The sequence below is a fragment of the Trichogramma pretiosum genome, unplaced genomic scaffold, assembly GCF_000599845.2.
Source record: "Trichogramma pretiosum strain Unisexual culture from Peru unplaced genomic scaffold, Tpre_2.0 scaffold91, whole genome shotgun sequence".
Taxonomy (NCBI): Eukaryota; Metazoa; Arthropoda; class Insecta; order Hymenoptera; family Trichogrammatidae; genus Trichogramma; species Trichogramma pretiosum.
Window position 1 is genome coordinate 227,951 of NW_019640791.1, and position 25,074 is coordinate 253,024.

A 25,074-nucleotide genomic window follows, 5' to 3' on the forward strand; every position below is an offset into this window, starting at 1 on the left:
TAAAGAAGCTCAACGCTTCGCGCGCGACGTATAATTCGAGAAAATTTTTGAACCGAAATGTCACGCGACCCCCTTTTTGCCCATTATATACCTCGCGAATAAAAAAAAAAATAAATAAAAAAGCAGCAGCAAAAAAAAAGATATATAAAATCATGAAAGTTCCTCAAAGTATTATTGTTTTTAAGCATCTAGCGCGCACTGTATACGGGCAGCACGGACTACGTAGCAGAGACAAAATGTTATATATAAAAAGCGCAAAATTATTGAAGTCGCAAATCTGCACTGCGAGATTGTATGAGTTTGCTGCGTACACACACGTAAATATATATATATTTAAACTCATAATCGGAGCCTCGGATTTATGCCTCTGCCTGCTGGTGCTGCCATACCACTGCTGCAGCTGTGTAGCTTGCATTGCTTTTCGCGAAATATGGAGCGAAGCTTTTGTATATACGCATTCGAGCTGGCGCCTTTGAAATTCAATTGACAGCCCACAATCGTTATGTACGCGATATATTCTAGGGTTGTGTGTATATATACGAATGTACTCGTGTGTATACGCGTGCACTCGGTATATATGCAGAAAGCCGCCCCCGAGTAGTAAAGAGTATACAAGGGAGAGAGAGAGAAAAACAGCGAAAGGGAGAAAGGTGGCAGGCGAAGTAGAAAAGGCAGCCAACAGAGAGAGAGAGGAGGTGTGCAGGGAGGAGAGAGCGAGAGTTTTACATATAAAAACACAGCACGTTCTTCTTTCCCTCTGGGCGCCGCTTCGCGCCTCGCGCGCGCTCCAGCTTTGTAGCTTCTCAATAGCGCAGTCATAGTTATCTCTCGGCAAAAGAGAGAGAGAGAGAGAGAGAGAGAGAGAGAGAGAGAGAGAGAAGAATTTCAAAAGAACGCGATAATTTAACAAGATTAACGGGACACTGAGCAAAGTTGCCGCCGCCGCTGCTGCCATGGCAACTGCTGCTGCTGCTGCTGCAGCTGTAAGTATGCGGGAACAATAAGTCAGTAGTAAAAAAAAAAAAAAAGAAACTTCAACTTCCGGATTCTTTGGCCAATTTGACGAAAAATGCCGCCGCCACCGCCAAACCATTCGAATGGTAGCAGCGGTGGCAACGAGAATAATGACCCGAATCGCATAGAACACACACGCGAAATTCAGATAGAGAGAATCGATGCCACGTGTTTTGTCATAACGAGACCGAAAATTATTTAGCTTCGATAAAATCTGATACGCGAGATTGCAGCCGTACAGCTCGATATTGGAAATTCCATGAGCGCGCGAGAGCTTATCGCTTTTTCAGCGTCGATTCTTTCTTTTTTACCTTTTATTTTATTTTATTTTATTTTATTTTATTTTATTTTTTTTGATTTTTGATAAAATTTCATTATTTTTTAATGAGGTTGCTTTTCGTAATCTGGGTATGAATCGAATCGAAATTGCGGATATTACGATCCAAGCAGCTCAGCATTTCTATGATTAGTGTTTTGGCCAACGGTGGACATGAACTATAAACCAGAAGCGTGATGATCTTTTACAAATTTAACACACTTCCAGTAGATATTTTTTATTTTATATATTTCAAACAAGAAAAAAATGAATAACTGAGTTAATTGAATCCATGCTTTAACTTATACAGATATTTTCACTTTGCCACTTACAAATTTACAAATAGAGGTACTCGCCATCTGGTGGTGGAGTTTTGATGCGATATTATTGTATTTAAAGTGCTTGAAAATTGGTCCACATTTTTGAAACTATTAAATTAACAAGACATTTCAAATGAATTAAATAAGTGTAACATAATAGTAATATAAAATCACAAAAACGAGCAAATGAACATGTATTTTAATTAATTATTAATGTCAAGCATTTCTACCGAAGTAAATTGACCAAAAAAAATGAAAAAAGTACAAGTACAATAAACTTGATTGTCCTCTTCATTTCGTCTCCTCTAACCTCGTTTTAATAAATGCGCGCTCGGCGCGTTGGATCCAGTCTAGTTGTTGAAAACGAGACATCTGCACTGTGGTATTCCGTATTAACGAGTCGTTCTATCTCTGTCTCTTTTGTCTTCGAGTTGTCCGATAATAGATTTTCGTTTCCCTCTCCCATACATATACTCGCTCTCAGCTGACAAATCGACGCGGTCTTGCGCGCGACTCGATGCCTCATCCACCATTCACACTTTCTTTCAATTATTTGAACTAATTTCGTGGGCAGGACGTCGCGATAACTTAAACATTCGGTAGCATCGCTATCCTGTTGAATTAATCTGTTAAGATCCACTCGCTACATAATCAAAAATAATTATTGAAAGCGTCCTCTTTGCGACTTCCGTCTTCGTGTTTATTCGATTAGTTTACAATTATGCAAAAAATTATCTTCGTCAAATAAATTGCAAAATTGACTTCATAAATTAGAACAATATACAGCCAACTATTTTAATAAAATTCGCCCTTATTGATGCGCCAAGTTTATTATCGTAATTATTTATAAACGTATGAGAGCCTATTGTAAGTGCACGTGCGGAACGACCTGGAGACAGAACTAATTTACCAGCGCAGCCGAATTCTGTATGAGCACCAGCCCAATTCTACGCGGTCGAGGAAATTCCAACTTTCAGCTTATTATTGATAAGAAGGACCGCACTAGCTCATAAGTTCTCTCCCACTCTCTCTCTCTCTCTCTCCGCCTGGTTTAAGAAACTAAGTTCAAGAGTTTCGGAGCTATAAATTTGTAGTCTTCGCGCGCATGCTTTCACGAACGCGCGGAGCGCGAGGGGGTCATTCATTAATGAATAGCATAATTGTTCGATGTGTCAAGGAACGTTAATTATCGACTCATACGCCAATATGGAACGGACGATGGGAGGAAGGGGGAGAGGTAAAGACTTCGAGACTATGGCTCTTTTATTTCGGGCCTTGATGTATGAAGAATTTAATTAAACTTAGAAATTTGTTAAGGCCGAAAGTTCAACATCTATCAACGGAAAGTATTACAAGTAGTTTAGCTCAATTATCGGTCAGGCATTAATCTTTCTTTTGTAATACCGGTTCACTGGCCACAGTTTTCTATATCAAAATTCCAATATTCTTTTTACTCCGAAACGAACAGATTTCGGTTTCCAGATTTATTTTTCATACGTTTTCTCGATCTGATCGCAGAGGATACTCTCTATAAAAGATGAAATGTCTCGAAAAAACTTGAGCCGAAAATATTCCACGTTAAAAGGGGTATTACAGATATTATCGATTGAAATTTTCTTCGACGCATAATAAAGGTTCAACGTGACAATTACGATACCGAAACAGCCCCACTAGTGCACTGACACAATGTGCCAATGTGCCTATGTATATGCCTTACAAACCATTACACGGTCTATTGTTAATTTTAGCAAGCTTCAAGCCACATCGTTCGCGTACACAGCAGCAGAGGCATTCGGAAAGGTGTATACACACAGCGCAGCGAACATGAACCTTTGGGTCGTTGTCAACTTATAAAGTAGCTAGTTTAGGGCTTACGGTGTACTCAATTTCGATTTTTTATCGCTTTTTTAGATACCCATTTTTTACCACACACACATCCCGTGCACCGCTATGACCTGAATAAAATAACGAAACTTTGCCGCTAATTTGAGGCTTTTTTAAAGAGGGGAAAAAAGTTAGAGTTTTTCCATCGCGCAACATTAACTAGGTAATTTTCCGCGTAAAATAAATATAAATTTTTAACAATTTTATCGAATATTTTACATCGTAAAGAGTTTACTATCTTTTTTTGAATTCGTTCCAAGTCCGCATTTCAAAATGTAAATCAAAAAATTGTTGATAGAAATTGCATTGCACGGCGCAAACTTACACACATACATATTATATACTATATGAATAAACGCATTATCAAGCAGTTCATTGTAAACTTTACTACGCATTCAGCCTATTTCGCACTCGCACGGTGTACGTACATGTATGTGTGCGTGTAATAATATACGATAGCTCATTTCCAGGATGGAATAAACTTCATTAATTATTCACTCTCGAGTGTTTCATTTGCTCGTAGGCGCTGCTGCTGGTACTGTGCGTGATATTACATATTTACTTACTATACGCGCATACTAGCCCCAGTAATGAATGTAGTAATCGGAAATTCGATTATCGTTATGATTTCCGCGATGAAGAAATGACCTCCGGTGTAATATTTAATATATCGTTTAAGGATCGGTAGTAAAAGTCTTAGGGGCGCCCTAACTATTGTTAATTTTCCTCTTATACGATGAACAGTAAATCCGAGAGTATCTTACTCCTCTAAAATTGCTGGAATTAGTTGAACTGCAAAAAATATTCGTGACGTTCAAGTACTTTTGAAAGACGTTCGTAACAGGATATTGAAGTAGGCAAAGATGAGTGACTTATTCGTTATATTTACTTTAAAATTACAATAGTTATTTCAGATGAGCAATGATTGTTATGTGAAAAAAAGTAACTACAGTAGATGCCGCTTATATGAATCTCGCTTAATCGAATCCGCCGTTTATACGAATCAAAACGCTTGGTCCCGATTTCCCTCTATACTTTTACATGTTAATTAAAAGTCCCGATTTCAGTATAATGGAATCAAAACCCGTTTATACGAATCAAACGATATTGAACCGTCATCAAGTAAACAAATATAAAATTCGAAATTCACCATGCCTAGAAAAGATTTAACGTTGCTCCAGAAGAAAGAGTTACTAAAACAGTACGACTTGCTCGAAAAGTGCAGTCAACGTGAAGCAGCAGCAAAATTAGAAGTTTCACAGACGCAACTCAATAGGATTTTGAAAAATCGTCATGACCTAGAAGCGGCTAACATTGAAAACGGAAGTTTAAATCGTAAAAGAAAAAGGTGTGGAAAAGACGAAGATGTTGAGAAAATTCTTAAAGTCGTTCAAAAAATAGTCCGCACTAATAAGAAACAATCAAAAATTGATGAATTTTTTGTAGTAGCTTCCTCCAAGCAACAAGTATTCCATTGACGCGTAATAAAATTTGAAAAACGGTTAAATTTGACAAACCTATAAACGTTTTTTTTTTATTAGTATTTAAAATTTCTTACTGCATCGTTTAATTGAATCAGCCGTTTATACGAATCAAAACGTCTGGTCCCATCGTGATTCTTATAAGCGGCATCTACTGTAATACAAAAACCAATAAATAACACCGATTAATGAATACATGGATTTATATGTCAAAATCTGAATTCTGATGTTATTTAATGAAATTTAATTACGATGCTGCCGTTAACAGCTTATCATGTCCTGAAAAATACTATTCCTCGCGTTTTGACTCTTTTCTTTTAGTACACAGTAGCTCATAAGTTACCAATAGATGGCGTTTTCGGAAACGACAAAAGAAAATACAACCAAATCATCTTAAGTTAAGATTTTCTTGAATGTAAATAAGGCACGCTAGTTTGAAATGTGTATCGCCATTTTTCCTGTCGGCAATGCCCTTGAATGCACTAAACGAGTCACTCGGATAATGAGAGGTTGGGGCCTATATACATACATACTCTTGCTTCCGATATCCAGTCGATTGCCCGACCTGTCATCCGCGAAGCGCCATCTAGGAACAGATCGCCATAGGGCCTGTGTGTAAATTTGATTGTGGATGTGGTCAGCACGTTGAATTTAACGTCTTGTACTTTCATCAGCTGTAAACAAGACAAACGTGATTTCGATGTTTTTATCATTGATATTTGACGACACTAAATAAATTTTGTACAATTTTGAAAAATACTTCCAGTATTTTTCTCCCTTTTCAAGAAGAAATTTTTCACGGTGCGACTGTGAATATTTTCATCAATATTTACGAGGTACGCAACATTTATAATAAAATAAAACTATTGCGTTACACCGAAAGAAATTCGCTAACATAAAAATCCAAAATTCATGCCTCACGAATAAAGAAATTCCTCGAGCGAAAATCAATCGTGAAGCTTCGAGCGTCAAGAAATTTTTTTTCCTCCTTCTCCCGTGACATAAATTTTCGGTTGAATTTCTTCCAGTACCAACATCGCTCTGTATACCAAAAAACTATTTTTCTGAAATTACGCATACGTATGCGCTTTGATAAATTTGTCAACCCAAAACTTGACACCTGCGTGTTCTCTGTTTTCTGCTTATAGAATGTGCAGCCAAAACTGGTGGCGGTGGCAACAACAACAACGGCGGCAGCAGCAACAGCAACGGCGGCAGCAGCAACAGCGTCGGCGGCGGCCTGGCCGTGGTGGAGCATCATCCGTCATCCTACTGGGAGCAGCCCTTCAGCCAGCCGTACTTCGATAACGCGACGAAGCGAGACACCACGACGACCGTCGGCCAATCGGCCTACCTGCACTGCCGGGTTCGCAATCTCGGCGATCGAGCGGTGAGTCTACATTATGCTTTATTTATACGCCGCTACGAGCTATGGCTACAGCTAGCTAGGCCTCAACCCTTTTTTTTCTATTATTATCGCCACTCGGCATCGCGAGCTCGCGAGCCCAGCTCGGCATCATATTGTATATTGCTGCTGTTTTTTTTTTTTTTTTTTTTTTTTTTACATAATAGCAGCCGCGTGGCACCTCGCAACTCTCGTATTGCATGCACATTCGCGAGCTGCATTGCTTTTGCGCCGAAGGTATCACTTACATGAGCAATTCTCACGCATATCAAATTATCTCTCTCTGACTCCGTCCGAAACAACCTGTATATACGTATTTCAGACTTTGAACATGCACACTCGAAGCTTTTCTATACAACAGACACACACACTGGAGATATGAAATTCTAATGATATTATCTATTCGTAGACTTTTTCCAAGCTTATCGAGTATTCAAATCGTTATAGTCGCGCGTCTACAATGCTACTAATAGTTCGGGTGCGCGCATAATTACTCTCTCGTGCTTTCTAGACGCGCGCAAGGGTGGGAAAACATTTAAGTGCATGCAAACATTGATGAATTGAGAACATTGTAATCGTCATATTGTTATTTTGATTTTTCGTTCTCTTAATGTGATGAACTTTTGTTTGTTCAAACTTTGAAAATAAATTAAGATAGCATTTTGCTATTCACGAGGCTTGGCAGAGGTCTCCGTGCAACATTATCGCGCCAAAAGTATAAAATAATAATGGACCGATGCGTGTAACTTTTCGGGGGAGGATGAAAAAGCGTCGGATATAAACCATATGCAGACAAATTGGTATAAAATTACGGATTAATGTAAAAATATTCCACAAAACGCTGTAGATCACATTCGTGCGATAATTATCGGCCTCGTATAATATCCGTAGCTATATAGGAGGTATACAGGTCGGAAGAGGAAGGGTACAGATCGATCGGAAGCGGCGCTGGAAATTGGGGAGAGAGAGAGAGAGAGAGAGAGAAGCGAGCGCGAATTCGATGTTTTGCGCGGAATCAGCTGCAGCGCAGTATAGTCTCGTTCGGAGGAGAGGCTCACGCAGCAGCAGCAGCAGTACCGAGAGCTAACTATTTCGTGGCTTGGCGCGCCATCATGCGCGCAATTGTGTATCATCCCTTGTAATCGATGATAAATGAAACATTTGACCTCGACAACGTTGCGAGCTGCCGTTGTTGCAATCTCTGTGCCGCTTCTGCTGCTGCTGCCGCTCTCGGTCCTTTTATCTTGTTTGGCTGCTCGTGCACGTATATAGGTAGCGGGCTATATACTACTACTGTATATCGTGCATGTGCGATTGTATGCATTGGACTTTGCAAGGGGACACCGAATGTGTTTTGGTTTTAGCCGAGCGATGTATATCTATACATTTTTGATGCACAATTTGAATTAACAAAACGAATGAAAATAAAACGTTATCGTTTTATTGGACTCAAAAAATATAAATCAACGGGGCTCCTGTTCGTAATTGAAATGCCGGCTATTTAGTTTTGATTAGGTGAACTTTTTTTATCCTCGAACTTTCAGCGTAGACTATTCTCATGGATATTTCTTCAAGTAGCAGTGTACTGCTCTGTTAAAAATACATTATTTATATTAACATTAATCTAAAAGTAAAGGAAATTTTTTCCGTTTATGCCCTTTGCACAGAAAATTTCAATTTAGTTATCATTTTTTGATAATTCAAATTAAAGAATTTGAATTGAAGACTTGAAATCCAAATGAATTGAGTTAGCTGACGTGATTAACTACATAAAATCTAGCAAGACATTACTACACTCAGTTATTTTCTCGAAACCGTGCTTCACTTATGCAGTTATTTTTACTTTTCCACTTGCAGATTTACAGATGAAGATAATCACTATCTAGTGGCGGAGGCTGGCTTTAATTATGAATGAATTTCCCAACACTGTTTGCGTAATAAAAAAAAAAAAATCAGTATTAAATCATTCATTTTCAATCAAAAGGTTTTAATTCGAAATTGAACGATGTCTTTCTCGTTTACTTGTTTCATTAAACGTACAGTAAATGATTGAATTTTAATGCATGTTTAGTGCAGTTTATGTAAAGACAACACATCAATACTGATACATTAATTTTCAACGAAGACTTTACGTAACAGAACTTTGACTAAAAATTCGTTTATACTTGAATTTTAATGTCGGATTTTACATTAAATCTGCATTAAATTTAGGATTTTTTCAACAGTTCGTATTCATTTTACCCAGAAATGGTGGATAGCGTGTCAGATGTACTTTTGAAATATACCAATTTTAACGGTGTTCACCTAGATCAAAGACTCGTTTTCGTTATAAGTATACCGCTGGAGAGTCTAGTGCTAAGATAATAATATTTAACAGGTCTTGCCACGAGCGCGGCTCTTTGTAACCATGTACAATCTGAGCAGGGGCTCGAGATTTCAGGGTTATAATTTGTTATTCAGAGGTCGGCATTATAGTATATCCAACAGAGTGCAAAAGCGCATATATAGCACCGAGCGAGCTGACAGTGCACCTTCTTGTACCTCATTGCGAGAAATTTTAAGTATCATTATCTTGCCCCCTCATCTCCGAGGTAGTAGCACACCTTGTACGACTACGAGCCGTCGCCTCGTTTTTTAATTTTTTTTTTTTATTTTATTCATGCGAAGTCATTAGAATACCCCAAAGTAGAAGTACTTGTGTAAATAAAACACGTATAATAGAATTTTTCTGAAGCGTTATTAGGTGCAATACATTTTTTGCGATATTTTTTTTTTTTTTTTTTTTTAATTCATAACGAACGAGCTTGGAGAGTCTTTTCTAGCTAATTCTAAAGCATTCCTATTTACGCTGCTCATAAATAGGCGAGCAAAAGTAAAATTAGGAGGTATGAAATTTCTGTGGAACGCCCACGCGAGCTCGAAACTGTACTCTCTTTCTCTCTCCTTTCTCTCTCTCGTTTTTCTTTCATATATAATAAGGATTTTGCGACACGCTCTTTGTAGCGCGGAGAACAATTGATAAGACTCTGTATAATAATTCTCCAGTCGTCATTGTGCTTTAATAATAATACGTAATATTTACTAATACTTTTTCGTATTGTATTTAGTGCTGGCAGTTCAATGGCACTGCGCTACATAAAACGCGAACAAATAGGGTGCACAGGGAGAAGCACTTCAAACGCGCGGAAGAAATGGCGAAATAAAATTAATTACGTTTTGTAACATGCTTGTGACAAATTATAATCCGATTCAATTTTACATTCGGATGCATTAATGTCCGAATGCAAATGCAATGCGAAAATGAGGGAAAAGAAGTATGTATTTATGGTAGAGGTGCAGAAACGCGTGTATCACGGACATTTTGTTTGTTATTGTTCTTTTCAGCAGAAAAAAATAATGCTCTGCGTGTAAATGTACCGCGTGCGTGACACTTTTTAATTGAGCCAACGTAGTGTGAAAATTTTTTCCATTATTTTTTTTCTGTTCTCTCTTTCTCTCTGCGTTATTATTCATTTTTGCGCTTATACGGCTAATATTGGTTAATGCACTTATATTTGAATGGTTATTATTTTCTAAATTAAAAAAAAAAAAAATAAAATAAGCATATCGTTTATCAAATCGTAAGCAGTCCAAAAGAATCATTTTAAAATACTTTGTAATTATAATTCATGTCATTCGTTTTTACTGTAAGAGAATATACCATACTCTAAAATTGTATTAAAAATTCATAAAAAATTTTTTTTTACTTTTTCATCTTTCGTGTAAATTTTTTAGGTTTTTATAGCAAATAAGGAAAAATACAAAAATAAAACCGTGGTCTTATGTAAGAGAATCATTTGTAGAATTTATACTATAATTTTGACTTTGCCACTTGCATAGATATACGTATAAATGTGCTCGCCATCTAGTGGTCTGAACTGGTTTTAAATATGATTAGATTTTCTTAAATTTTTCGTACAATCAACGCCAAAACTACATTATTAAAACAATAATTTTTAATCAAAATGATTAAACAAACTAAACACTCAACAAAAATTTCGTGTAAAAGTACTATAAATACAATTCAGTATAAACCTCATTAAATGCAAGGTTTTTTTTCAACAACGTAAATCGGCAGTTCTATCCGATCGAGTTGTGCTCGAGTAATATCTTTCTTTTTTTTTCATCAATCTTCCGCGTCGTAAAGCAATAATGTTTAAAAAATAATATCACCTAAGTGCGCGCGACGCCGAAGAAAGGCTTTACTGCAATATTTGCATTTTGTACGCGGCTACATCAATGGGCTATAACATAAATACAAGGTTTTTTTCGCCCCCGCTTATGCGTTACGTTACGCGAACGACGTCGACGACGACGACGACGCTCATTACGCTAAGCCGAAACTATTCATCTAGCTGCGCCGCTACTGCCATTGCACCGCCAGTCTTTAACGAGACCGTAAAGGAAAACGATGTCTTACTAGTTGTAAAGCACTTATATACATTATATACACAGAGTTGATAATAAGCCTCGGCTTTAGTTCCGCGCGCGCGAGGGCAAAGTTTCGCTCGAGCAGCCGAGAGAACGAGAACGACTTGACGTTCTACGCGCGCCTTTACGCATTGAAATGAAATTCGACTTAGATATTCATTTCGTATGTATTAATAATACGTACCCTGCGTTTGTGCGTTGCATACACACGTGTCGAACTTTAACATGTGCACATTCAACCGTGGTATACGACGATTCATGTTTTTTTTTGTAGGTATCGTGGATAAGGAAGCGAGACCTGCACATACTGACGGTGGGCATACTGACGTACACGAACGATCAGCGCTTCCAGTCGCTGCACAGCGACGGCAGCGACGAGTGGACGCTGAAAATCAGCTCGCCGCAGGTGCGCGACAGCGGCGTCTACGAGTGCCAGGTCTCGACCGAGCCCAAGATCAGTCTGGCCTACAAGCTCAACGTTGTCGGTGAGTTTTTTTTTTTATTTGTGCATACGATGGTCTTCTAGTTGGGTACAGGGTGGTTCCCTTTGGAAGGAAAATAATTATCGAGGTGAAAGCTTCACGATGAATCGATTGTTTTGTTGCAAAGGTTGAAAAATTTTCCAATTGCTAAGGGATTTTATTTTTAAAGTCGGTTTTAAAAATACCCAATCAAAGTGGAGATGCTCAAAATTGTTTGGCTTAGTTTTATACTCAAAGAGCTATTAGAACTGGACGTATAATACTAATATTAGAAATGTAACGTGTCTTCCAAATGTATGGCCGTATAATCCATTTCATCCGCTAGATGACTAAAACCTCTCGGAGATTTGTTTCCACAAAAGAATTGTCTCTGCTAATAGGTCAAAGCCAATATCTAAACACGAATATGTTCGAATTATTATCTTTGGAATGAGATGGAAAAGCGAGACGAGAGAAAACGTCAACGAATATCCGTGAAAAGGCTACAATTGTAGTGATTGCGTGGAAACATACTCATTGCAATTTTGAAGAAGTTCCTCCTAGGACCTATTAGCCTTGGCTTATGCCCAGGCAGGTACACCTTTTTTGAAGAATTAACTCTCCAAAAGGTCTTAGCCATCTGGTGGTTGAAATGGAAACAGCGCGAGTGAGCACGAGAAACAGATAGATTCACGACGCGGCATAAACGTATCAGAGACAAGAGCGTCGAGCACTGTAATTGCCTTCATGTTGCACATCGCAGTAGAATCGAGCGAGCAGACTCTTGAAACTGCCAAGCGCCGAACAATTACAGTGCGCGAAGCAAATAGACGCCCCTGAGATTAAAAAAACTTACGATTATCGAGCTCGCTCGCTCGTTTTTCACGGATTGACTGAGTTACCCAACGAGTCGAGTTTTTTAAATTTTTATTCTTAAATATTTTTACATATTTGTTTCAAACGATTTTTCAGTCAACATTGCCAGTCAAAAAGTACTATCTAATTTGCTTCACGTTTTACAGAAAATATTATTTACTTTCAACTTTTTATTCATATTTTTCAAGAAATGAGAAATACTTTAAGTAACAAAAGTTTGATTAAACGTATACAAATATACCTATTCGATAATTTGCTAAGCCTGGTATAGAATCTATGAAGATGCGACAGCATCTATTCTAGGATTTGTTAGCATTAACACGAAATTTCTCTATTTCTCATTTCCTATTTAATCGGTAGACTTTTGAAGCATTTACACTCGTGTGGATAAATGAATTTTTATGCTGTCACAGTGTCAAAAGCGAAAATTGTGGGCAACTCGGAGCTGTATATCAAGAGTGGCAGTGACATCAACCTGACCTGCGTTGTACTACAGACTCCCGATCCACCATCTTTTATTTACTGGTGAGTTAATTTTTGTTTTTTTTCTTTTTCTCTGCTCTCCTAAATCATCGGTGCATGACTGCCTTAGACATAGAATTAATAATTTTAAACCTACACATAAAGAGCTTTAGTTTTCAATATGAATATTATCCTTTGAACTAATATGCGCTTTAAGCGTTGATTAATATACTTCATTTATTTTCAGATCATCTTACCCAATGTCGCACGAAATTTAGTCATTCGAAAATAACTCCATATAACTTAATGTCTCTTTTACCAAATAGCATGCAGGTGGTCTCTCCAAAGAGAAACTGCTGGAGGGAGAGAGAGAGAAACAAAAGTACAAGATGCGGACCAAGCAACTTTTGACCTATCTCACGTTTAATTCGCTACGAGTACGTTTCTGTGCGCTAAACTTTCTCTCTCCCTCTCCCTCTTTCTCGGCAGCCAAGAGGGTGAGGCTCGACTCTACGGTCTACAGCTCTATAGTAGCCCAAGCCGATCGGAAGTTTTCCTCTCTTGCTTATGCGGAAATTATTCTTCTTTCTTTCCTGATTTTATTAACTAACTTTTCCTTAATTGCAAGCTGCACACTGCCTCGTTATGAATACATTTCTTTCTTACTCCTTTTTTTTCATCTACTTTTTTTACCTATAATTGTACGAGTGCGTACGTTTGCCAAGATACCATCTCTACAAGTGGCGCGAAATTTCTCTATTTGTAAAGATAAAAAGACGCAACGCGTGGCGTGGCACAGTTTTACCACGTCGTAAAACGGAGTACAACCGAATACGTAAGCCTCAACCGCGCGCCTGGTGCACAGTTTAATTAATGAAGGGGTCGTTGCACCGAGGCGCATGCTGATGCTGATACGACGCCAAATTACATTATAATGAAGAGAATGTGCGGCGCGTTAAAGACAATATAAAATCTCTTTTCGTCGCTAGGTATCGTATATATTTCGTGTTTTTATTCGACGCGCGAAAACGAGCCGCAGCTAATTTAATGAATTTTCCGAATATACATGCACGTAGTTTATTTCTAGTTTATGTGCGATAGAAGAGAGCTACGTTATATAACATGCATGCGAAAATTTGCCTACAGGTATCGGGGCGAGCACGTGATAAATTACAGCCAGCGCGGCGGGATCAGCGTGGTCACGGAGAAGCAGACTCGCACGTCGCACCTGCTGATCTCGCGCGCCCTCCCCGTGGACTCGGGCAATTATACTTGCGCCCCGTCGACCGCCGAGTCGGCCAGCGTGCTCGTTCACGTGCTCAACGGTAAGTGTACTGCGGCAGCTATATTATTATTATTGTTATTATTATTATTGCACACGCATACACACACACACACATCCACTTTTCCCTCATCCATCTCATTTGATGCTATTAGCGGTGGCGCTTCGGTACGCGTGAGCGATATATAACCCAAAAAATATCCACGAGTGCACACGAATGGGTGTGTTCATAATTCAACGCTGCCGCGGGGTAGGCTGACGAGATTATTGGTAATTATTCGACGCGGTCTGTATCCGGTGCATGGCTCGCAGTACTTGCGGTAAGAAGGAATTACTCGTCACACGCTCGATCGTTCCCCTTTAAAATTCGGGCAATTTGGGGGCTTGGTTCGGGGATGAAAACAATCCTGTCACAAATCGAATGACTCGAAAATTCTTTTTTCCCAGCTATAAATCTCGTTGAACCTTTGTAGAGTCACGAGAATTTTCCAGGATTTGCATAATTCAATAACGAGCTCCATTTTTCGAGCCATGATACAGTTTGAAATAAGAAAAAAAAAACGTATTCATTCATAATACACACACACACACACACACAGAGCAATGATGATCTCGTATAGCTCGAGTGAAATACTCTCTCTGTCGCAAGCGCACAGGCGAAGAAATAATTGCACGACGATGCTTGTTAGCGCCGTCGAGCTTTTCGCTCATCTGTATCCCGCGCGCGTTATACACGCTGCTCCTAAATCAAGGCTTTTGTCATTTGCAATTGTTTTGAAACTATCCCGCCCGCCGACGACTAGCGCAGTGTCCACCGAGACGACGTCACAAACGACGACTAAGTTCCTTTTTTCCATCTAGGTTTATTTGTACAATAGAAAATTATGCCTCTTTGATCTCGCGCGCCGTTACTCTTATATATTCTTTTACCTTTGAATACTTGAACGAGGTGCGCGCAACCTTATATAGTATACCTACAAACACATAATGGCTGAGGCGAAGACGGCAAGAGATAAATACAGCGGAGGTCGTGTTTCCTTTGAGCTTTTTTTTCAATTTTGCTACTATACTATACTGGATGTATAATATATAGAGCGCAGCATTGAATCACATGGTATCAGAAAACGCGAAGAACGCTAGTGTTTCAAAGATTTAATTTCATTTACAGCTCGAGAAAGATGGATGCAAACAAACCTGAGAAAAATCATAATAATTTTGGTTGTTTAATGTTTGCTTGTGAACCGACTTTACATTACATCGATATTGTACAGAAAAAATATACATCAGTCATTAATTATTTATAATGAAAAATGTTAAGCTTTTTTGGGATAGCATTGATAGAATGTAAAGTTGAAAATAAGATGTGGTACATTTTTTGAAATTCATGAAAGCACACCATTACAGAAAAGCAAACAGAAAATAAAATGATTCAACGTTTTTATTCTAATATAGTAATAAGACTGCATCTAGCTTGGGTACTTTTGAAATTATGCAAGGATTTGAATCTTTTTTGATTCGAATATTATATCATACTTTTGAATTAGGTGAAAGGTAACAAGGCCTTTATGTATCTTCTAACATATTAAGTAAAAGCTTACAAAGAATTAGGTATGTGCATACAAAGAAAAATTGCATTCATAAAATGAAAATTAGAAATTTCATTAATTGAAAATTCAATTAAAATAGCATTGAACATCAAAAAAAATTGAATAAAAATTTTATCAATGCGAAAAAATATCCTGATACTTCGCTTTTTAACTTTTATTGGTTTTTAATGTTTTTCTTTTCATTTTCATTCATTTAAATTACAACACGCACTTTTACACAAACGGACTACAGAAAATAGTTTACTTTTTATACAAATGAAACAAATTTATCATCCTGTTCCAATGTCAATTCCAATGCCTTTGATACATGTCTTTGATATGTATCAAAGTTCTTACGTTTACAAATAGCAATCGATGACCATTTCGCAGCACTCTATCCTATCCACTTCAAAAAGGAATCCAGCCCTCAACTGCGGAAAAATCCTCGCTCGCTGCTATCTGGCACACAATCGCTGCGCTGCCCTCGCGCTGCCCTTCCAGAGAGAACCGACTTCGATCGGATCTCGCGAAATCTTAGTAGTCCGTGTACTTCGGGGCGTATCGTCGTCTCTTTGAACTTATCGTTGATAATGCAGTGATCGACGAACTTCGTCGATGCCTCGAACGATCGAGAATACACGTTCTCGAGGTTTTCGACGATGACCAGTGCGCTGGACATGAGTTTGAATTTAGAATCAGTCCTAATTATCGCATATTCCCACAATTTTGAGAAGACGAAGCTAGAGAAGTCGAGATCAAACGGACCTCATTGGGACGGAAATTCTTTACGGACAATTGCAACGGTGTTCAGCCAAACCTATCCACCGCGTTCGATCTGTATCAGCTGACATTTTTTGTCGGCGATCTTGAAGAATATCTCCGCCAAGTTACCGCATGCATATTTAAGCAAATAATATCTGCAGAGATGTCTGTCCCTCTATATTGACCAAATTTGGATCATGCCGTTGCTCAACATGGTCCAATATTCCGCAGATTCGGGAATACTTTGTAAAATTCCATTAAAATAGTTATTGTTACGTGGGTTCCGTTTTTCCCGGATTACAATGCATCAGCGCGAGAGAGACAGAGACGCACGACGTTACGATTCCGAGAGCCTGAGCGGGACAATCAGTATAGTTTTCACAGCAGAGGCGATCCAAAGGTATCATATTTGATGATGAGCCTTCTGATTTCATCGACAGATGGAGTACTGTAAACTCGCAAGTGGCAAAAATATTTACGATTTGTATATAAGTGTGTAGCGAACACTTGGATTTTTTGAAACTTGTATCACATTTCTATCTTGATATAGAAATCATTAAAATAATTATTAACCGAAGGAAATTATACATCGCTCAATGTATTAGATGTATTAGATGTGTGTGTGCGTTTTCTAGGAAATGCCTTCTAGTACAAAGTTTCATCGAGGGTAAAAAAACTTGAGCTCGCTGGCGCTTCGCCTCTAGGATATACCCAGCTCAGATACGCAAGAGTCAAGAACTTTGTACACGCAAGTAGTTGGTAGCAGCAGTAAATCCAACGACGAAGCTTATAACCGATAAACTAAACGGCAGAAGGCACGTGAGTGCGGGGCAAAAGTAACGTAACGGGAGGGATGCTGCTGCTGCTGCTGCTGCATAATGTGTATCAAGCTGAAAATGCCCGAGGAAAGAGTCGTCTGACGGTTGAAATGTCTATTCCTTGTTAAAAGTGGAGGAGCAAGTTTAGAAGAAATATGTCATGTGTATATATTGTACGACGTGCATGTGTACACGCGCGGGTAAATTCTCGAGTAAAAAAGTCCACGAGGCGCAGCTGCAGCAGCGAGAGAGTGAGTTTGTTTGAATCGGTATAAGTTTTTGGGATTACGTTTCGATCAAAAGACTTCTCATTACCTGTTTGTATGCGTATATACGTTTCAATGGAAGATAGGAGTCACTTATACGCGTGGAACTTAATTTTTTTTTCTTTCAATGTTTGCTTTTTATATTCATTCGAAAAGACAGATGTTTTATGGATATATATTTGAAGTAATTTCCGATCCGACATACTTATTTAATCATTCAATCGATATAATAAGATAATTTTTTAATACATTAAATTGTCAGTGACAGATTGTTTAAAAGCCACTCAACATTTCATACATAATTGTAACAGAAAAATGGCAAGGAACAAGTTTATTAATTATTTCAATACATTTTAAAACATTCTAAATGGTCAGATGCCCTTTTACATCAATAAAGGAAGTGAAATAATATTGCCGGTGCGTTCATACATTTAACCCCGCAAGAGATATATGAGACAATAAAAGCTAAGTGGAAAAAACAAATCTAAAAGTCAAACAATTTAAATTCCAAAAAAATTAAATTGTAAAAATTGACTCAATAAAAAATCTATAACAGGGCCATACTGCGCGGCGTTCGGCTCTGTATAGCGGTAAAAACAGGGTATTAGCTTAAATTTCGTCAGAGCTAGTGCGCAGAGAAAAACAGCAGCAGCAGCGATGCTGCGCTAGATATATATAGTAGAATACTTCCAAAAAAAAGAACCACAGCAAAATTCCAGAAAATGAGAGGAAAAAAAAGGAAGCGAAAGAAAGGCAAGCGAACGCGTGGCGCAAAAAAGGCATATCGGTACTTACACACACATACACAAACACACAGACGAAGAGGATAGCAAAAGGAAACGATAAAACAAGGTGGTTTCGATGGGCCATACCACGGCTGGTTGCGATGCCGTGCATGTGTGCTCGCTCCGGTACTTTCACGCACGTGCAAAGCACCCAGCACCATCCGCCGTTGTTGTAAGCTCGAGCGCAAGCACGCATTGGTATATGGGCAGAGCTACGTGAAGTGGCCAGGCTTAAAATAGAAATTACAATTAGGTTCATGAGGTGTATCGAGCCAATCTTGATCAAGTATGTGCTCTTATAAAGTGAAAAATTGATTTCACATAAATCTACAGAAACTCATTATACATTAGAATATCTGTTACACTTTTTAAGCGAATCCTAATAAGTATCCATACCATTGCTTATTTTTTCTTCAAGAAACCCCCATGTACGTTCATACAGCCTCAAAACACACAGAGGTGTGTATGCCGTTAGGATATATCCAAGCCTCTCTCTCTCTCTCTCTCTCTCTCTCTCTCTCTCTCTCACATATACAGCAGTGGTGGTTTCAGTCGCCCGGGCTCTCTCGTCTTATTTTCTCAACACGCGTAAAGCGCCGAAGATATAAATTTTTTAGATACGTCTTCCTTCTTTGCTACTGCTGCTGGTGCCCCCGTCTCGTTGCTTTTACTATGCCGCCGTCGCTGCTACTGCTACTTCTGCTCGGCTTGGAAGGATAAATCAGACGAGATATTGTCCTATGAAAATCCCTTTTCCTTTTTGCAGCTCTGCGCTGTGTCTCTTCGCATCTTTTGCGATACATGTACCTCTTCGGTATTTTAGTAGTGGTGGTGGTGGTGGTGGTGGTGGTAACTTCGCGTGTATTTGCATACGAATACGAGACATCCACACGGCCGTGTGCCGCCATACATAGCTGTGTGTTTTATACCTATGTATAGCGAGCTCGAAGCCCCGAGCCAGAGGCAGCTATGGATCTTTCTGCTCTTTATTCTTTACGCTCATACTCTGGCGCACTTCTGCACGTTATCATCCTGTTTCTTTCTTTTTTTTCTTCTTTTGCCGCGCAGTTTGTTGCGTCGACTTGTTATTTCTTTTCCTTTTTTTTTTTGGCAATCTGATACACGTGTGTACTCGCGTCTCTATTGCCCCGTGCGCCATTTAGCGAAAATATATTTTAAATACGCTTATCATATAAATTGACGCAAATTTCGCGTATACGTACGCTTATCGAGCAAATACTTTTTCTCGCCCACTAGCTCTCGGGCGCTTCATTGACTTTGTGTGTGTGCCTCGAAAGTTTTTTTCGCTCGTTTCGAAGCTACATATATTTTATATACATAAGCTCTTGTGAATAATATAAAATGGGTTTGTAAACTGGGTGTGTAATTTCGGAGCCTTAGTACACATATAAGCGAATATTTGCATTATTGCCGTGTCCGCGAGCGAGCGGGCGAGAGAGAGAGAGAGAGAGACTGAAAAATGTGCCGCTAAATTTTCCCCCTAATGGCGTTATTTATTCAAGAAGAAACGAAATTGTTGAGCAGCGTACACACACACATATATATATAATTTGCACACGTATCCCACGCGCAATGTATGGTATCCAAAGCCTTTTTCCACGATTTTTCCACTGAAAAATGATTTTATAAATTCTATACGAAATTTTCGTCTCGCTCATGTACGCATTTATGTCACAATTTCAGCTTTGTGCGTATAAGGTCGAAAAGTGCGAGATTATATATCTATAAAAGTTATGAATCTTGAGCAAATACTAATTGCGAACTATTTGAAACATTTGCCTGTTCTGCGCTGCGCTGCGGAATGCTTGTGTGTGTATTTGCCGTTCTATATATCTCTAGACTTGCACAAATAGCTAACGCTATCAAAATTTTAATCTCCCGTATTATGCTATATTATTTGCCATCGGATTAATTCTCGAAACTCTCTATACACTGTTAATATTCACTGCGTATATCGTTAGGGAAAGCAAATGATCGTAGTATAGCTATATAGCACACACACGAGAACTTGTGTAATACATTTCTGCAAAAATCAAGCTCTCTCTCATCCGATAAAGTCATGCCAATAAGTTTCGGCGCATACGCGGCCAAATTGAATGGCGATCTAGCTCGCAAAAGCTGCTGCTGCTGTCGATACGCGCCCGGCTGTCATTTCAAAGTCGCTCGGTTCAAAAGAAATTTTGCAGCTGCCAAGCGGCGGCGGCAGCAGCAACGAAATTGCAGGTCGAGTGCTTTGCTGCTGCTGCTGTTCGCGTCGTGTTGTCGCGAGTTAGGGGGTGGGGGTGGGTGGGGGGGCGAAAGAAATGAAATTTTGACTACGTACAACACAAGCAGCTCCCTTATAATGCAAACACGACGACGACGACGACTATATGCATATGACATAATAATAATACAGATATAGCACTCTACATGCATTTCCTCGTCGGCGGCGCTGCGCGGATCGGTGTGCCGCGGCTGCGTGTGCGTTATGTAAACAATTCAAGGGACTGCTGTGTATGCTGCTGCTGTAGCACAGCAGAGCAGGATGTGATGTACAATGCGGTGCAACAACTAGCTGCAGCTACAGCCACACACATGCGTGTGTCTAGTCGAGGCCCGAGAGCTTGTGGGGCGCCGCCGCCGCGTATACATCTGAATTATGCTCTCCTTGTTACTGCAACGGAATATGAATACTTACGGGCGCACACGTGTGCATACGCCCTGCATACACGTATACATTTACACACATTGATATAGACAAGCAGGAGGTGGAGGCAGCCCATCGTAATATAGCGCGAGCAACGCACGCGGAATGATAACGTACAACCCACACATACACGCATACACACACACTCACATTCGTTCGAGTTTAATTCTGCTTAGAATAGCGCGTCGCATACACGTACGCGAGCAGCGCATCAAAATTAACAATAGCTGTACGTACGTACAAGTTATAGTTTGGTAGATATATAGATAAATAATAGGCACGCGCGCAGCAGCACCGAGTCTCGGCGCGCTGTTTTTACAATTAAGGCACGTTGCTCGCGCGCGGAATTACGAGTCTCTCTCTCGCTACTCGCTAGGCGAAGTGGTATACTTAGTCTAGAGGCGCGCGCCATGGAGGAGAGATAAGTCGAAGATGAGAATGAAGACACTGGGGGAGCTGAGACAGGCTTATAATTACGCCTATGTATGTAGGACTGACACGCGCGGGAGCGAAATTATCATACGTATGCGTATACGCGTGACGCGTGTATATTTCGGGGTACATAAGTTCGATATCTTCGCGCTTGAAGTTTTTTTTTTTTTTAAAGGATGTAAAAATACCTATATAACGAGTTTAACTAAATTGCGATTGCAAGGGTGATCTTTCCGTTTTAGGAAAAGTGAGATTGCGTTGGTGTTATACTCGCTGGTAAAAATGATCAACATTAATAAAGACCTAATGACCAAAAGATAGTAATTTAAAATTTTTTAAAGTACATTAACACTGATTGTCTAGTTTTTGATGAATTTTCAGTTACATTTGTGTTTATAATATCAAGCGCATTTTAAACGAGCTGGAAGTGACAATTATTCCGTTTCAAAAAATGTAGACCACCTTCCGAACACTTGAAATACTATAATATTACTTGAAACCTCTACCACCAGATGGCGAGTACCTTAATTCTGTGAATCTGCAAGTGACTAAGTAAAAATAATTGTATATAAGCTAAAGCACATTTTATCTGCACCTTCGATGCGTAATTTTGATTAAAAGAAACCATATAGCAACCGACAAAAGAAAAGAACGAAAAAGAAAGAAAGAATATCAGCCTATTCGAACGAAACCTGTAAGTCTCGAAGGCCCCAATGATCCTAAACATCGAGCACGCGGCCCATCGAGCCTATATGCTCAATGCCTCGAATGGGCTTAAAAACTAGAAATAAAATATTAAAGTCAGAAGGCTACGGAATTCATGTTCACATACGTAATAAAAATAGGTAAAAAAATGAACACCACCACCTCAGCTACTTCCGCTCAAACGGCATTATCATTTCGCGCAGACAGCGGTATCGGATCGTTTCCGCTTTCACCACTGAGCGCATTGTATAGCGAGGGAGCGGGTAAGCCGCGTAATGCGAAGCCGCCCGCGTAATAAGAAGGATCGATGTGTACTACCGCGCATTAGAATGTGCACACAGTATTTGGCATTACTGGCACAGTATAGTGGCTGCACATCGAGGTGTGACTTAGATTCGGTAACGAGGCTGAATAAGAGAGGCGAGAGTGCGAGGGAGAGTAAACGATAAAAGGGAACGGGGGAGAGCGAAATAAAAGATTAGCGCCAAGTGTTGCTCAAAACGATTAATTGCTACCGTACGGCAGTGGTGACGGAAACGGATGACTTCGACTGTCATGTAGAAAGTATGGATTAACTTTGTCAGCAAGGTGTTGCCGTACCTCCTGATTTTTTCCAGCATAATAAAATGTATGAATGTATTAACTTTGGTTACACCTAGTGAAAAAAGGCGAAAAACTGGGCGATGAGAGACTTGTTTTATGTACGATCAAATATCGCAGAATTATATATTTGGCTCGAAATTAACGGCTCTGGCTTAAAGATGCAGCCGAGAAATTTGCAGATTGGTGGTTAAGAACAAATACTCATTACAGTCGTATTGATTATAACTGAATGGTATGCTCTGATGTGAAGTTACATGATTGATAAACTTGACATGTTATAAAATAATAATAATCATATGTTTATTTGAGTTATCTTTTATAGATAAATATCAACTTTTTAGTCAATTTTGATTATGTTATTAATTAAATGTAATCGAATAGGGCAACTTTTAAAGGGATGTACCTGTCTTAATGAGGCCTGTAATCTTCGTAGTCGCTGACCAATTGGTTTAAGTAACTCACCGCTAGATGGTATGCAGCAGAATCCGTAAATGAAACAATATGATTGTGTTCATAAACGAAACATTACCATTAAGCCTTTAAGTGTGGTTGTCCGCTATTTCATTGCTTGCTTAGATGTTCTCGAATTTTTCGCTTTACCTGAACAAAAAAGAAAAAAAAATACTTTGAAAATCAAGTGTTTTCCTATCGCAGTTTAAGAATTTTTCAAATAATCTTAATCGAAAGATTAAATTGTTTCGTCAATTATATAAAATTATTCGACGCTTCATGGGGGAAAATGACAACAGACAAGTTAAAAATCAAGAAAACACAAATCCAAAACACAAATTTAAGTATTCACAAGACTCGTGTCGTTCACATGACTCATAATTGAGTAAACCAACCAAGGAAGAAGAAATTAATAAATATATGTCTATTAGATATTGTTTCATATCTATTTACAATTAATCATGGGGTAGTTTAAATAATTTCTCATTAAACCACTACGATGAACATCTAAAAAGCTGTCTTGACGCTCAGGGCCCCGCAACGAATCACGAATAAGTCAACTTTCATCGTCGTTCTTAATAGCGATGAGACCAACGGATCTTATTCGAATCCTCTAAAAGAGCGATTCTCGCTACTTTACGTTAAATCCCTCAATCGATACGTCCTATACTGTACTTACCTATAATTACTATCCTTACATGCTCTAACTGTCCATAGAGCCCGAGGACGACGCCCAATAACTTAAACACTTATTTGAATTGGACCAAAGAGGCAGATCTGATTGTATACACAAAGCCAGCATGCCGAGAGAGCCGAGGAAGGGACTTATTCTCAGTGACCCCCCTCTGTATGTGTAAGTCTCTCGTTATACGCGAGAGCATCGAGAGAGAGGCCAACTTAGCTTGAACTCGAGCTTGTAATACGCTATATGATCGTGCAATGACCGCTGTGGAACTACGCTGGGTCATGATTTGCAAACTTAACTATATACGAACCCTCTGCTCCGCACGCACCTACTACTGTTTGCTTAAGGGCTCAAAGCTAGCTTAAAATCGAAAAAATTTTTATTTCATTTTCGAATAGAATTTTTTGTCCCCTCTCCATTGCTTTTTTCGAAACTTCAAAATTTTGATCCTTCTGTGAGAAACCGCTGTTTCCGTGAGCCATTTTCGTATACTTAGCGTGTTAAATTTTTTCTTCTTTTGCATTTTCTGACGTTTTACGTTTTTACAAAGTGCAGGTCACTTGTCGTAACATTTAGAGCGTACCGATTGAGTTACAGCACCAGGGTCGCGTACACTTCTTCAGAACATCAATGGTTACGGTCACAACCTCGGGTGTGCCGATCCGACCCTTGGGTCACCCTGCACAAACACTGAAGCACAATTTTTTTTTTTCATTTTATGTTTTTTTTGTGACCTCCATCATGAATCTACTGATTGAATGTGACCTATGAGTTCGATCACCTCGCCCGAGGTTGTGACCGTAACCAATGATGAAAACGCAAAAGAAGAAAAAATTTAACACGCAAAGTATACGAAAATGGCTCACGGAAACAGCTGTATCTCACAGAATGATCAAAATTTTGAAGTTTCGAAAAAAGCAATGGAAAGGGGACAAAAAATCCTATTCGAAAATGAAATAAAATTTTTTCGATTTTAAGCCCCCTTTGAGACCTTAATAAATTTCTGGATTATTGCGGTTTTATTAATATAACTTATATTTTAATATTATTTAATTTGGCAAATGTAACTCGTAATTTTATTTTACGAGTCCTATAAAATAATACCCACGATTTTTCAGGTTTCACGCGCGCGCGTGTAAAGAGCGAAAATCAAACTACTCGTAATCTTCTGTAATATCCTTGTGCGCGCGCTCGTAACATCCTTGCGCCCAGGTTGAAATAGGTAAGAATTTAAAGAGCCGGAATAATTATACATACATTTGTATGAGCCCTCTTGTAATTCCCAACGCACGAATTATTAG

General features: G+C 39.0%; 1 protein-coding gene across 1 annotated transcript in view; it reads left to right on the forward strand.

The window, feature by feature from the left end:
- The window catches only part of LOC106655267 (limbic system-associated membrane protein-like), a 157,415-nt gene that overhangs the window by 122,720 nt on the left and 9,621 nt on the right, over positions 1–25,074 (forward strand). The window contains exons 3-6 of the mRNA XM_023463436.1: positions 6,164–6,405; positions 11,165–11,375; positions 12,641–12,752; positions 13,836–14,014. Of these exons, the coding sequence (XP_023319204.1) occupies positions 6,164–6,405; positions 11,165–11,375; positions 12,641–12,752; positions 13,836–14,014 (744 nt within the window). The remainder of the gene's footprint in view (positions 1–6,163; positions 6,406–11,164; positions 11,376–12,640; positions 12,753–13,835; positions 14,015–25,074) is intronic.